The 16,733-nt window shown below is 43.4% G+C and overlaps 1 protein-coding gene across 5 annotated transcripts in view; it reads right to left on the reverse strand.

Annotated features, from left to right (window-relative positions):
• Positions 1–412: 412 nt before the first annotated feature.
• LOC143815482 (arylsulfatase H-like) overlaps positions 413–16,733 on the reverse strand; it is a 134,039-nt gene continuing 117,718 nt past the window's right edge. For all 5 annotated transcript variants that reach the window (XM_077294714.1, XM_077294711.1, XM_077294710.1 and 2 more), the window contains one exon: positions 413–1,628. In XM_077294714.1, the coding sequence (XP_077150829.1) occupies positions 1,279–1,628 (350 nt within the window). In that variant the 3' untranslated portion in view covers positions 413–1,278. The remainder of the gene's footprint in view (positions 1,629–16,733) is intronic.

Here is a 16,733-nt window from a genome sequence, read left to right on the forward strand (position 1 = left end):
CCAATCCAGGTATACATGCCCCCCTCATCCCTATTCTGGTATGCATGACCCCCTCATCCTTATTCTGATATGCATGGCCCTCTCATCCCTATCATGGTATGCATGCCCCCCTCATCCCTATCCTGATATGCATGGCCTCCTCATGCTTATCTGTGTATGCATGCCCCCCTCATCCCTATCCTGGTATGCATGGCACCCATCCTCATCCCTAACCTGGTATGCATGATGCATCCCCATCCTGGTATGTATGGTCCCCTCATTCTCATCCTGGTATGCATGGTCCCCTCATCCCTATCCTGGTACCCATGGCCCCTCATCCCTATCCTGGCATGCATGGCCCCCATCACCATCCTGTTATGCACGGCCCTTATTCTTATCCTGGTATGCATGGCCCTCTCATCCCTATACTGGTATGCATGGCCCCCTCATCACTATTCTGGTTTGCATGGCCTCATCAGAAAAACATAAAAAATAAACCATTCTACTTACCTGCGCTCCCTCGCAGCGTCCTGTTCTGATGCCAGCAGCTGATTTATGCTTGCAAGCTACACATGGCAATGACGTCGTGCACTGCTTACAAGCAGAGGATAGCTGCTGGAATATTCACTGCTCTCCACATAAGGGACTATAGTCTCTCTGAAGTGTGCCCGCCTTAAAGGAATGAATATTCACTGCTCTCCACTCTCATGGGCATGGTGAGCAGTGAATATTCATTTCTCTTTAGCAGCAGTCATGGTCTAAGCTGCAAAAGCTAGCTCCCACACCTCCTGTGACCTGCAGCTCTGCCACTACCGATCCTCCACCACCCCATCCACAACCACAGCAGGTACATCATTTCAATTGATGACACACATTCAGCTGAAATAAAATGCTGCCGTCGGTGGCCCCCTGAACTGGGCAGGGATCGCGAAAGGGTCTACAGCGCCTGTGGACTGCATGAAGCAGCCTCAGGGGCCGCACGCGGCCCACGTGTTTGAGACCCCTGGTCTATAGGGTCCATGCATATGCCCAATGCTGTACTCTGGATATGGACAACTGAGAAATATTATTTGAGAGATGACCCTTTTTATGTAATGCTCATGTCACTCACTGTGATTATACTGTGGCTCCCATTACAGACAATACTCCCTGCTCCCCAGACTGTAGTCAGTGTATATAAAAAAGACGAAAAGATAATAAGATTTTTAATAAATTTGCTAGCTGTAGCTTCATAACTTATTGTAAATGAACCTCTAACTTTCTAAAATTTACACAAATTATATATATTTTTTAGAACAATTATTTAGTATTTTCTTCATTGCACCAACAGAAGGGAAATATTCCACAGCATGGCTGCAGCCGGGGATCCCACATGTTGTTGTATCTATAGAGCTGCTGGGGCACTCCATGTAGCGTTGCATTATGGTGGGCTACAGCCTTCTGTATGGTTTGCAGCACTTCATTGTATAGGTCTGAATCAGTAGGAAGAGGATTCTTCTCTGATGGATCATTTGAGAGATTATAAAGGAGTGGTGGAACATGGTAGATCACCTCACCACTGCAGACACAAAGCTTAGAACCATAGCATGCCCCAGCTTCTTCTGTACTGAACTTTGGAGACATATAATGAACCTTCCAAACAGTATCACCTGAAAAAAATTATATTTGATTAAAATAACTATTTTTAGCATTCTATTAATTATTGTTCACAAATAAGGCGGCATTAATAATAAAAAGTTCTACAATATTAAAGTGTACTTGCTTCATCAACTCTTCATGGTTTTCAACATCAGTGTATGCTGTTATTAAATGGGAATGAGAGTTGCATGGATTGATTTGTGGGACTCCAGTCCAGTAGCCAGGTCAGTGCTCTATGACAACTGGATGGAAGTTCTCTGAATCTCCCATCCGTTGATGACATTCTACTGAGCTGGTTAATGGACCGGGGTCCTGTGAATAGATCTGCCCAACCCTAATAGTAAACTTCATTGGTTACTTACAGTGAATACAAGCCTGTCTTAGTCCTGTAGGCTTGTTATGTATTGTCAAAGATAACTGCCCGGAGGGTCATGCAGAACCCAATGTTGTCACCAGTTTGTCATGGGACGCAACTCAGCTGCTTCCAGATGTCAGGACAATTATGCAAGGCATATGGCTTCAGGGGTGCGGTTTACATAGCAAAAGGAACAGAGCTATTACATTTTATATATTTAATCTGCATGTATCATTTGGTCTGACATGCACTGTGAGCTGTGAGGTCTTATATAGATAGGTGTATATCAGTTTAATTAAACACAGCTGGACTCCAATGAAGGAGTAGAACCATCTCAAGGAGGATCATAAGGAAATGGACAGCATGTGGCTTAAATATGAGTGTCTGAGCAATGGGTCTGAATACTTATGACCATGTGATATTTCAGTTTTTCTTTTTTAATAAATTTGCAAAATGTCTACATTTCTGCTTTGTTCAGAATCTTTCCATACCCACTGTAGGATAAAAAGCACTAATGAAAGAAAATTGACTAAACTTGTCACGGAAATGACTTAGCGGAGGGAAGTAATCCTTAGACAAACAGACAGAACCCACAGCAAGCTGTACCTTCCAGGAGTGACAAAGGACCAAACACTAGTCATCTGCTTTTTATTAGATCAAGGTTATGCCCTTATAACTCCCCTTGAGCAGCACATGTGGGGGCTGATTGTGGCATGTTTTTGGTCTTTTACAATTTTATGAGATCCCCTTCTTTCAGGATATCTCCACCCCTGGAGGTCCCAGATGATCGATATTGTTGCCATGTTACTTATCAAAATTTTACCTGTCTATAGTAATGAAGCATGACATGGATAGCACTATCCATTGGATTGATATTCAGTTGGAGTGGTTCTGCCAGCCTTAAGGTGAAGTGAGTGAATGTGCTATGTGCGTACCATAACTACGACACCAAAAATATATATCCCATAAACATGGGTTCATGCCAAACCCCAATATTCATCACTGACTACTGGCAAAACATCTCAGAGCTGTGCTCTGATAAATGGAAACTTATGCCTGAGAAGTGTACTTCCTCACCTCATGATTAAACAAATCCCAGTCTTCCTGTCTTTTCCTCAAAGCATTTATCTGCTGTAATTACCTGGTCACTGCAGGGGTCCCCACTTCAATGAAAATGGAAGTTTCAGCTCTCTCTGTCCCTTCATCTGTTATAGTTAGTTTCTCTCACCCTTAGTTATAATTAATTTCTCTCTTCTCAGGTATAATGAATCACATATGTTCAATGCAAGGATGACATGTCCTCTCTGGAGATGTTTTATGGATTTAAATTTTTCTCTATGACATATACAGTACAGACCAAAAGTTTGGACACACCATCTCATTTAAAGATTTTTCTGTAATTTCATGACTATGAAAATTGTACATTCACACCGAAGGCATCAAAACTATGAATTATATACTTAACAAAAAAGTGTGAAACAACTGACATTATGTCTTATATTCTAAGGTTCTTCAAAGTAGCCACCTTTTGCTTTGATGACTGCTTTGCACACTCTTGGCATTCTCTTGATGAGCTTCAAGAGGTAGTCACCAGGAATGGTCTTCCAACAATCTTGAAGGAGCTCCCAGAGATGCTTAGAACTTGTTGGCCCTTTTGCCTTCCCTCTGCGGTCCAGCTCACCCCAAACCATCTCGATTGGGTTCAGGTCGGGTGACTGTGGAGGCCAAGTCATCTGGCGTAGCACCCCATCACTCTCCATCTTGGTCAAATAGCCCTTACACAGCCTGGAGGTGTGTTTGGGGTCATTGTCCTGTTGAAAAAAAAATGATGGTCTAACTAAACGCAAACTGGATGGAATAGCATGCCGCTGCAATATGCTATGGTAGCCATGCTGGTTCAGTATGCCTTCAATTTTGAATAAATCCCCAACAGTGTCACCACCAAAGCACCCCCATACCATCACACCTCCTCTTCCATGCTTCATGGTGGGAACCGGGCATGCAGAGTCCATCTGTTCACCTTTTCTGCGTCGCACAAAGACACGGTGGTTGGAACCAAAGATCTCAAATTTGGACTCATCAGACCAAAGCACAGATTTCCACTGGACTAATGTCCATTCCTTGTGTTCTTCAGCCCAAACAAGTTTCTTCTGCTTGTTGCCTGTCGTCCTTAGCAGTGGTTTCCTAACAGCTATTTCGCCATGAAGGCCTGCTGCACAAAGTATCCTCTTAACAGCTGTTGTTTAGATGTGGTCCTCATATGAGCCAGTTCTTTTGTAGCGCTTGATGGTTTTTGCCACTGCACTTGGGCAGGGGACACTTTCAAAGTTTTCTCAATTTTTCAGACTGACTGACCTTCATTTCTTAAAGTAATGATGGCCACTCGTTTTTCTTTACTTAGCTGCTTTTTTCTTGCCATAATACAAATTCTAACAGTCTATTCAGTAGGACTATCAGCTGTGTATCCACCAGACTTCTGCACAACACAACTGATGGTCCCAACCCCATTCATAAGGTAAGAAATCCCACTTATTAAACCTGACAGGGCACACCTGTGAAGTGAAAACCATTCCCGGTGACTACCTCTTGAAGCTCATCAAGAGAATGCCAAGAGTGTGCAAAGCAGTCATCAAAGCAAAAGGTGGCTACTTTGAAGAACCTAGAATATGAGACATAATTTCAGTTGTTTGAGACTTTTTTGTTAAGTATATAATTCCACATGTGTTAATTCATAGTTTTGATGCCTTCAGTGTGAATGTACAATTTTCATAGTTGTGAAAATACAGAAAAATCTTTAAATGAGAAGGTGTGTCCAAACTTTTGGTCTGTACTGTATGCATTGATACCATTTAGAGATACACAGTAGGAGAGATTTACTATGCTAAATGTGTTAGAACTCTGGGGTGATTTGCACCCTGCATGCCTTACACAAATGGCGTGAGTTTGCAGGAAAGTTGTGGCTTTGTGACAGTGTGCAAAATTGGCATACTTTTCCTGCACAAAGCAAGCCAACTAACAATTCGTATAAATCTAGATTAGACAATCTAAAAATGTTTATAACTATTTTTTGTAGGAAAGTAAGAAAAAACCCCATCAATTATACATTTTTATATATATAGTGTAAATGTCATGTTAAGGCTAAATTCATACATCTACAGGTGCTTCTCACAAAATTAGAATATCATCAAAATGTTCATTTATTTCAGTTCTTCAATGCAAAAAGTGAAACTCATATCTTATGTAGAGTCATTACAAACACAGTGATCTATTTCAAGTGTTTATTTCTGTTAATGTTGATGATTATGGCTTACAGCCAATGAAAACCCAAAAGTCATTATCTCAGTAAATTAGAATAATTAACAAAAAGCACCTGCAAAGGCTTCCTAAGCGTTTAAAAAGGTCCCTTAGTCTGTTTCAGTAGGCTCCACAATCATGGGGAAGACTGCTGACTTGACATATGTCCAGAAGACAATCATTAACACACTCCACAAGGAGCTGGCTGTTCACAGAGTGCCGTATCCCAGCATATAAGTAACCGGGATATCTGCAGCCTAGAAAGGTATTGAGTGCATTTACTGAACATACATTTCAGTAGGCCAACATTTAAGATTTTAAAATAATTTTTCAAGCTGGTGTTATAAAGTATTCTAATTAACAAAGATGATGACTTTTGGGTTTTCATTGGCTGTAAGCCATAATCATCAACATTAACAGAAATAAACAGTTGAAAGAGATCACTCTGTTTGTAATGACTCTATATGATATGAGTTTCACTTTTTGTACTGAAGAACTGAAATAAATTACCTTTTTGATGATATTGTAATTTTGTGAGAAGTAAATGTATTTCCATTTTTAGATCATTCAGAAATGGACTGTTTTTCACTCATGTTTTTCCTCCGTTACATCTTTTTTTCCTCTCATCCTTATTTAAAAACTGAAGCAGGTAGACAAAACTTTTTTAGCCATGGACATTAAAAACTGATTACACATTAATGGAAAACTGAAAAAAAGTCTGTCTTTCATGTTTTATTTGCATATGATGACAAATTTAGGATACTAGTTATATTATGGCCAGAAATAGTGTTATTTTTCATATGCACCAAGAGATATGCTTTACCAATTTGGGTAATTTAAATCATTTGTAATCAGATGAGGAATGAAATGTAGAGATTTATCTGACCATACTCCTATCAATTCCTCATTTGTTTCTTTGAATCCCTATTAATACAAAGACAGTCAAAAAGTGGGAATTAAGTGCCCTACTGCAGTGCCTTGCGAAAGTATTCAGCCCCCTTGAACTTTTCAACCTTTTCCCGCATATCATGCTTCAAACATAAAGATACCAAATGTAATTTTTTGGTGAAGTATCAACAAAAAGTGAAACACAATTGTGAAGATGAACGAAATTTATTGGTTATTTAAAATTTTTGTGGAACTTCAAAAACAGAAAAGTGGGGCGTGCAATATTATTCGGCCCCTTTAACTTAATACTTTGTTGCGCCACCATTTGCTGCTATTACAGCTGCAAGTCTCTTGGGGTATGTCTCTATCAGTTTTGTACATCGAGAGACTGAAATTCTTGCCCATTGTTCCTTGGCAAACAGCTCGAGCTCAGTGAGGTTGGATGGAGATTGTTTTTGAACAGTAGTTTTCAGCTCTTTCTACAGATTCTCGATTGGATTCAGGTCTGGACTTTGACTTGGCCATTCTACCACCTGGATACGTTTATTTGTGAACCATTCCATTGTAGATTTTGCATTATGTTTGGGATCATTGTCTTGTTGGAAGACAAATCTCCATCCCAGTCTCTGGTCTTTTGCAGACTCCAACAAGTTTTCTTCAAGAATGGTCCTGCATTTGGCTCCATCTATCTTCCCATCAATTTTAACCATCTTACCTGTCCCTGCTGAAAAAAGCAGGCCCAAACCATGATGCTGCCACCACCATGTTTGACAGTGGGGATGGTGTGTTCAGGGTGATGAGCTGTGTTGCCTTTACGCCAAACATAATTTGGCATTGTTGCCAAAAAGTTCGATTTGGGTTTCACCTGACCAGAGCACCTTCTTTTACCTGTTTGGTGTGTCTCCCAGGTGGCTTTTTGCAAACTTTAACCCCTTCCCGCCGCGGCCCTTTTTCATTTTTGTGTTTTCATTTTTCGCTCCCCTCCTTCCCAGAGCCATAACTTTTTTTATTTTTCTGTCAATATGGTCATCTGAGGGCGTATTTTTTGCAGGATGAGTTGTACTTTTGAACGACACCATTGGTTTTACCATGTCTGACAAAAATTCCAAGTGCGGTGAAATTGCAAAAAAAAGTGCAATCCCACACTTGTTTTTTGATTGGCTTTTTTGCTAGCTTCACTAAATGCTAAAACTGATGGCCATTATGATTCTCCAGGTAATTACGAGTTCATAGACACCTAACATGTCTTGGTTATTTTTTATCTAAGTGGTGAAAAAAAATTCACAACTTTGCTAAAAAAAAGAATAAATAAAATGCACCATATTCCGATACCCGTAGCGTCTCCATTTTTCGTCATCTGGGGTCAGGTGAGGGCTTATTTTTTGCTTGCCGAGCTGTCGTTTTTAATAATACCTCATTTGTGCAGATACATTCTTTTGATCGCCCGTTATTGCATTTTAATGCAATGTCGTGGTGACCAAAAAACCGTAATTCTGGCGTTTCAAATTTTTTTCTCGCTACACCGTTTAGCGATCAGGTTAATGCTTTTTTTATTGATAGATCGGGCGATGCTAAACTCGGCGATACCAAATATGTGTAGGTTTGATTTTTTTTTTCATTTTGGATGGGGCAAAAGGGGGGTGATTTAAATTTTTATATATTTTTTATTTTTTTCATATTTTTAAAAACATTTTTTTCTAACTTTTGCCATGCTTCAATAGCCTCCATGGGAGGCTAGAAGCTGGCACCACTCGATCGGCTCTGCTACATAGCAGCGATCATCAGATCGCTGCTATGTCGCTGAAATGCAGGCTTGCTATGAGCGCCGACCACAGGGTTGCGCTCACAGCAGGCCGGCATCAGTAACCATAGAGGTCTCAAGGACCTCTATGGTTACCATCCTAATGCATCGCCGACCCCCGATCATGTGATGAGGTCGGCGATGCGCTCATTTCTGGCCGCGCGGCCAGAAGCGCCGGTTAAATGCCGCTGTCAGCGTTTGACAGTTGCATTTAACAGGTTAATAGCGGCGCGTGAATCACGATTTCACCCGCCGCTATTGCGCTGTTTTGTACAGCTGACATGTAGCAACTTTGATGTGGGCTCACAGCCGGAGCTCACATCAAAGCAGGGGACCCGACAGGCGACCGTACTAGTACGGGGCATGTCGGGAAGGGGTTAAACGACACTTTTTATGGATATCTTTGAGAAATGGCTTTCTTCTTGCCACTCTTCCATAAAAGCCAGATTTGTGCAGTGTACGACTGATTGTTGTCCTATGGACAGACTGTCCCACCTCAGCTGTAGATCTCTGCAGTTCATCCAGAGTGATCATGGGCCTCTTGGCTGCATCTCTGATCAGTCATCTCCTTGTGTGAGATGAAAGTTTAGAAGGACGGCCGGGTGTTGGTAGATTTGCAGTGGTATGATACTGCTTCCATTTCAATATGATCGCTTGCACAGTGCTCCTTGGGATGTTTAAAGTTTTGGAAATCATTTTGTATCCAAATCCGGCTTTAAAGGGAAGGTGCCATAAAAAAAAATTTTTTTACAGCAATTCTAAAAATGTAAAGAATTAATGTTTAAATTTTCTTAAAAAATATTTTCATTTGTTTATAATTTAGTAAAATATGAAAAATAATTTGAAAAGTTTTGGAATTTCCACTTTTAAACACTAGGGGGAGCAGCTGCTGAAATTTCAGAAAAACCTCGTGTACAACTAGCTCACATTACTGCACTGCAGTAATTTTGGGCGGAGTCTGCTGACGTGTGTGTGATGTCACTCCTCCTTCCCTTCTATGTGTTTGCTAAGGGATAAGAGGATTCAGGAACCCAGTGAGCAGCCATTTTGTTGGTGACTGCAGAGTAAGGCTGCCATCACACTAGCAGTATTTGGTCAGTATTTGACATCAGTATTTGTAAGCCAAAACCAGGAGTGGAACAAATAGAGGAAAAGTATAATAGAAACATATGCACCACTTCTGCAGTTATCACCCACTCCTGGTTTTTGCTTACAAATACTGAGGTAAAATACTGACCAAATCCTGCTAGTGTGACGGCAGCCTTATACTGACAAGTAGACAGTCACCGAGGATGGCAGGCAGCAAGGATTCTGGGAGATATGTGGTGGAGGGAGCAGGGTGACAGCAGCACAGAGTATTTCAGTAGAGCAGTGTGCTGGTCTATGGGGGGCACCCTGTTCAGTGCGCGGAGCAGCCAGGGATTGTACATAGAGCGCTGTCTTTTATACACATGGATGGACCGACTGCTTGTCTGCTCCACAGAAATCCAGGAAACATTTCTGTGGATTGATGGCCTGTTCTGATCCAGACTTTGCATGCAGACCCCATTCCCCTCCTCAGATCCTGTCTTCTCCATCCTGTCCTGGCGATGTGTGAAAGTGAGACGACAGGCGAAGTACGGGGTGACGCTGGGAAGGAAATGTAGCCATATAGTAACGATAAAAATGAGACCCCTCTCTTCAGCTGCCTCACCAGCCCTGACTGCACCTAACTGAAGGTCATGCTGCCCCTCTATTACCCCAGACCCACGTGCAGGTGCTCAGCCAGAACCACCATAGAATGGGTCCGCTTTCTGAAGATAAAACTGCCATAGTGTTCTCACATAATGCCACCATATAGATCACACATAATACCGCCATATACATCACACACAATACTATCAAATAGATCACACAATACTGTCATACAGTTCTCACATACCACCATATAGATCACAAATAATACCGCCATATAATTCTCACCTAGTACTTCCACATAGATCACACATAATCCCTCAATATAGTTCTCATATACCACCGTCATATAGTTTTTACATCATTCCACAACACTGAGCAAACATAATACCGCCATATAGATCACATATAATACCGTCACATAGATCACACAATACTTGGCGGCATAATGTGTGATATTATATATATATTATAATATCCCGGCATAATGTGTGGTCTTTATGGGAGTATATGTGATATATATATATATATCGATCGGCATTATACGTGATCCATATGGTATTGTGCTGCTCTAGGGAGGTGAGAGATGTATGGCGGAAGGAGCAGGGTGACAGGAGCACAGTATTTCAGGACAGCAGTGTACTGGTCTGTGGGTGGGAGGGTGTGCTCACACTCACACGCTCGCAACTGTATACTTATAGCCTTTACTGGCTATTAAAATGGGGGACACCCCCCAAAAAAAGACGTGGGGCCCCCTTATAATTAATAACCATCAAATATTATGCAGACAGCTGCGGGCTGACATTAATAGCCTAGGAAGGGGCCATGGATACTGTCCCCCCCCCAGGCTAAAAACATCAGCTCTCAGCCGCCTTTTACATGCGCCTTTTCTGGCGCTTTGCCTGGCAATTTCCACTTACCCTGTAGCGGTAGCAAGTGGGGTTCATATTTGTGGGGTTAATGTCACCTCCATATTGTCCGGTGACATCAAGCCCACGGCTTAGTAATGGAGAGGCGTCTATAAGGCACCCATCCATTACTAATCCTATAGTTGTATTGTAAATAAAGACTCGGCCAGAATAAAGTCCTTTATTAATCTTTTTTAAACCATACCGAACGCATAATCCTCGACTCCCTCATCTCCCACAACAAAAATAATAAACCACATTGAGGAAAGACACGCAGAGGGGAGAGGAGTGCATAGGAGAGGATTAGATACTGACTGCTGAGCCGTGTATCTAATCCTGGCCTGTGTGATACCGACAGCTGAGCCGTGTATCTAATCCTGTCCTGTGTGATACCGACAGCTGAGCCGTGTATCTAATCCTGTCCTGTGATACCGACTGCTGAGCCGTGTATCTAATCCTGTCCTGTGATACCGACTGCTGAGCCGTGTATCTAATCCTGTCCTGTGTGATACCGACTACTGAGCCGTGTATCTAATCCTGTCCTGTGTGATACCGACTACTGAGCCGTGTATCTAATCCTGTCCTGTGATACCGACTACTGAGCCGTGTATCTAATCCTGTCCTGTGTGATACCGACTACTGAGCCGTGTATCTAATCCTGTCCTGTGTGATACCGACTACTGAGCCGTGTATCTAATCCTGTCCTGTGTGATACCGACTACTGAGCCGTGTATCTAATCCTGTCCTGTGTGATACCGACTGCTGAGCCGTGTATCTAATCCTGTCCTGTGTGATACCGACTGCTGAGCCGTGTATCTAATCCTGTCATGTGTGATACCGACTGCTGAGCCGTGTATCTAATCCTGTCCTGTGTGATACTGACTGCTGAGGACACAGTACATGGGACAGGATTAGCTACCCAGGACAGAGGTAGCAGTGGTAGGTGTATATAGAGGCAGGTAGCAGTGGTATATAGAGGCAGATAGTGGTATACAGAGGCAGGCAGGCAGTGGTATACAGAGGCAGGCAGGCAGTGGTATACAGAGGCAGGCAGGCAGTGGTATACAGAGGCAGGCAGAGAGTGGTATACAGAGGCAGGCAGAGAGTGGTATACAGAGGCAGGCAGTGGTATACAGAGGCAGGCAGGCAGTGGTATACAGAGGCAGGCAGTGGTATACAGAGACAGGCAGACAGTGGTATACAGAGGCAGGCAGACAGTGGTATACAGAGGCAGGCAGACAGTGGTATACAGAGGCAGGCAGACAGTGGTATACAGAGGCAGGCAGACAGGGTAGCAGTGGTATACAGAGGCAGGCAGGCAGTGGTATACAGAGGCAGGCAGGCAGTGGTATACAGAGGCAGGCAGACAATGGTATACAGAGGCAGGCAGTGGTATACAGAGGCAGGCAGACAGTGGTATACAGAGGCAGGCAGTGGTATACAGAGGCAGGCAGACAGTGGTATACAGAGGCAGGCAGGCAGGTAGCAGTGGTATACAGAGGCAGGCAGGCAGTGGTATACAGAGGCAGGCAGGCAGTGGTATACAGAGGCAGGCAGACAATGGTATACAGAGGCAGGCAGTGGTATACAGAGGCAGGCAGACAGTGGTATACAGAGGCAGGCAGTGGTATACAGAGGCAGGCAGACAGTGGTATACAGAGGCAGGCAGGCAGGTAGCAGTGGTATACAGAGGCAGGCAGACAGTGGTATACAGAGGCAGGCAGTGGTATACAGAGACAGGCAGTGGTATACAGAGGCAGGCAGTGGTATACAGAGGCAGGCAGGTAGCAGTGGTATACAGAGGCAGGCAGACAGTGGTATACAGAGGCAGGCAGTGGTATACAGAGGCAGGCAGTGGTATACAGAGGCAGGCAGTGGTATACAGAGGCAGGCAGGTAGCAGTGGTATACAGAGGCAGGCAGTGGTATACAGAGGCAGGCAGGCAGGCAGGCAGGCAGTGCTAGGTGGTATATAGGGGCTGGTAGCAGTGGTAGATGCATAAGAAAATAAAAACGCTGTACTTACCTCCCGTCCTCTACCAGGAAGTGCTGAGTCATGTTCAGGGCAGAGCAGTGTGACGATCTCCCTGCTCTGCTCTGAACAGGTCGGCAGTGATTGCAGCCTGTAATGTAATACTAAGTACAGGCTGCAATCACAGCTCCTCGCTGCAGATACTTACCCCGGACCCTCGGCAGCAGCTTCTCCCAGCAGCAGCTTCTGCCATCGCACGCACTGAGCTGTGTGTGCGATGACAGAGGGAAATAAACAAAATGGCCGCGATCTCCTCTCACAGCTGTGACGTGGCAGCTCAGTGGGCGTGGCCAAGTCACAGCTGAGAGGCAGGAGATGCGGTCGGAGCCCGACCGTTGGCTCCTATGTACATGGCTGCCGTAAGTGAGGTGTGCAAGTGTCGTGCCCAGACACTTACACCCACACTAATGAAAATGGCGGCCTCCAGTGGTGAATGTAAAAGTGAATAAATAAAAAAGTATGAAAGAGGTACATTTACTAGTGTTGAGCATTCCGATGCTGCAAGTATCGGGTATCGGCCGATACTTGCTGTATCGGAATTCCGATACCGGGATTCCGATACTCTTGTGGTATCGGGTATCGGGTATCGCAACAACATTAATGTTAAAATGTGTAAAAGAGAGAATTAAAATAAAAAATATCGCTATACTCACCTCTCCGACGCAGCCGGGACTTCAGCGAGGGAACCGGCAGCGTTGTTTGTTTAAAATTCGCGCTATTACTTGGTTACGTGAATTCCCGGCTTGTGATTGGTCAGGTCGGCCACGTTGCCGGGACGCGGACCAATCACAGCAAGCCGTGACGAAATTACGTCACGGCTTGCTGTGATTGGTCCGCGTCCCGGCAATATGGCCGCCCTGACCAATCACAAGCCGTGACGTCACGGGAGGCTGGACACGCGCCCATTTTAAAATGAGCGCGTCCAGCCTCCCGGCTTGTGATTGGTTGACCGCGGCGCAACCAATCACAAGCCGTGACGTCACGGGAGGCTGGACACGCGCCCATTTTAAAATGAGCGCGTCCAGCCTCCCGGCTTGTGATTGGTTGACCGCGGCGCAACCAATCACAAGCCGTGACGTCACGGGAGGCTGGACACGCGCCCATTTTAAAATGAGCGCGTGTCCAGCCTCCCGTGACGTCACGGCTTGTGATTGGTCAGGGCGGCCATATTGCCGGGACGCGGACCAATCACAGCAAGCCGTGACGTAATTTCGTCACGGCTTGCTGTGATTGGTCCGCGTCCCGGCAACATGGCCGACCTGACCAATCACAAGCCGGGAATTCACGTAACCAAGTAATAGTGCGAATTTTAAACAAACAACGCTGCCGGTTCCCTCGCTGAAGTCCCGGTTCCCTCGGTGAGGTGAGTATAGCGATATTTTTTATTTTAATTCTTTCTTTTACACATTTATATGGTTCCCAGGGCCTGAAGGAGAGTTTCCTCTCCTTCAGACCCTGGGAACCATCAGGAATACCGTCCAATACATGAGTCCCATTGACTTGTATTGGTATCGGGTATCGGTATCGGATTGGATCCGATATTTTGCCGGTATCGGCCGATACTTTCCGATACCGATACTTTCAAGTATCGGACGGTATCGCTCAACACTAACATTTACTTTTGTATTAAAAATAATTGATTGTATAATCAATAATTATTAATACAAAAACTAAAATCACGGCACCCTCCCTTGAACCCCTTAAGCCCCGAGGGTGGTTTGCACGTTAATGACCGGGCCAATTTTTACAATTCTGACCACTGTCTCTTTATGAGGTTATAACTCTGGAACGCTTCAACGGATCTTGGCGATTCTGACACTGTTTTCTCGTGACATATTGTACTTCATGTTAGTGGTAAAATTTCTTCGATATAACTTGCGTTTATTTGTGAAAAAAACGAATATTTGGCGAAAATTTTGAAAATTTTGCAATTTTCCAACTTTGAATTTTTATGCCCTTAAATCACAGACATATGTCACACAAAATACTTAATAAATAACATTTCCCACATGTCTACTTTACATCAGCACAATTTTGGAACCAAAATTTTTTTTTGTGACGGAGTTATAAGGGTTAAAAGTTGACCAGCAATTTCTCATTTTTACAACACCATTTTTTTTTAGGGACCACATCTCATTTGAAGTCATTTTGACGGGTCTATATGATAGAAAATACCCAAGTGTGACACCATTCTAAAAACTGCACCCCTCAAGGTACTCAAAACCACTTTCAAGAAGTTTATTAACCCTTCAGGTGTTTCACAGGAATTTTTGGAATGTTTAAATAAAAATGAACATTTAACTTTTTTTCACACAAAATTTATTTCAGCTCCAATTTGTTTTATTTTACCAAGGGTAACAGGAGAAAATAGACCCCAAAAGTTGTTGTACAATTTGTCCTGAGTACGCTGATACCCCATATGTGGGGGTAAACCACAGTTTGGGCGCATGGCAGAGCTTGGAAGCAAAGGAGCGCCATTTGACTTTTCAATGCAAAATTGACTGGAATTGAGATGGGACGCCATGTTGCATTTGGAGAGCCCCTGATGTGCCTAAACATTGAAATTCCCCACAAGTGACACCATTTTGGAAAGTAGACCCCCTAAGGAACTTATCTAGATGTGTGGTGAGCACTTTGACCCAACAAGTGCTTTACAGAAGTTTATAATGCAGAGCCGTAAAAATAAAAAATCATATTTTTTCACAAAAATTATCTTTTCACCCCCAATTTTTTATTTTCCCAAGGGTGAGAGAAGAAATTGGACCCCAAAAATTGTTGTGCAATTTGTCCTGAGTACGCTGATACCCCATATGTGGGTGTAAACCATTGTTTGGGCCCAGGGCAGAGCTCGGAAGGGAAGGAGCGCCATTTGACTTTTCAATGCAAAATTGACTGGAATTGAGATGGGACGCCATGTTGCATTTGGAGAGCCCCTGATGTGCCTAAACATTGAAACCCCCCACAAGTGACACCATTTTGGAAAGTAGACCCCCTAAGGAACTTATCTAGATGTGTGGTGAGCACTTTGACCCAACAAGTGCTTTACAGAAGTTTATAATGCAGAGCCGTAAAAATAAAAAATCATATTTTTTCACAAAAATTATCTTTTCACCCCCAATTTTTTATTTTCCCAAGGGTGAGAGAAGAAATTGGACCCCAAAAATTGTTGTGCAATTTGTCCTGAGTACGCTGATACCCCATATGTGGGTGTAAACCATTGTTTGGGCCCAGGGCAGAGCTCGGAAGGGAAGGAGCGCCATTTGACTTTTCAATGCAAAATTGACTGGAATTGAGATGGGACGCCATGTTGCATTTAGAGAGCCCTTGATGTGCCTAAACATTGAAACCCCTAACAAGTGACACCATTTTGGAAAGTAGACCCCCTAAGGAACTTATCTAGATGTGTGGTGAGCACTTTGACCCAACAAGTGCTTTACAGAAGTTTATAATGCAGAGCCGTAAAAATAAAAAATCATATTTTTTCACAAAAATGATCTTTTCACCCCCAATTTTTTATTTTCCCAAGGGTAAGAGAAGAAATTGGACCCCAAAAATTGTTGTGAATTTGTCCTGAGTACACTGATACCCCATATGTGGGTGTAAACCATTGTTTGGGCGCAGGGCAGAGCTCAGAAGGGAAGGAGCGCCATTTGACTTTTCAATGCAAAATTGACTGGAATTGAGATGGGACGCCATGTTGCGTTTGGAGAGCCCCTAATGTGCCTAAACATTGAAACCCCCCACGAGTGACACCATTTTGGAAAGTAGACCCCTTAAGGAACTTATCTAGATGTGTGTTGAGCACTTTGACCCAACAAGTGCTTCACAGAAGTTTATAATGCAGAGCCGTAAAAATAAAAAATCATATTTTTTCACAAAAATGATCTTTTCACCCCCATTTTTTTATTTCCCCAAGGGTAAGAGAAGAAATTAGACCACAAAAGTTGTTGTGCAATTTGTCCTGAGTACGACGATACCCCATATGTGGGTGTAAACCACTGTTCGGGCGCATAGCAGAGCTCAGAAGGGAAGAAGCGCTACTTTACTTTTCAATGCAAAATTGACTGGAATTAAGATGGGATGCCATGTTGCGTTTGGAGAGCCCCTGATGTGCCTAAACATTAAACCTCCCCACAAGTGACACCATTTTGGAAAGTAGACCCCC

This window comes from Ranitomeya variabilis, chromosome 3 (genome assembly GCF_051348905.1).
Source record: "Ranitomeya variabilis isolate aRanVar5 chromosome 3, aRanVar5.hap1, whole genome shotgun sequence".
Classification (NCBI taxonomy): domain Eukaryota; kingdom Metazoa; phylum Chordata; class Amphibia; order Anura; family Dendrobatidae; genus Ranitomeya; species Ranitomeya variabilis.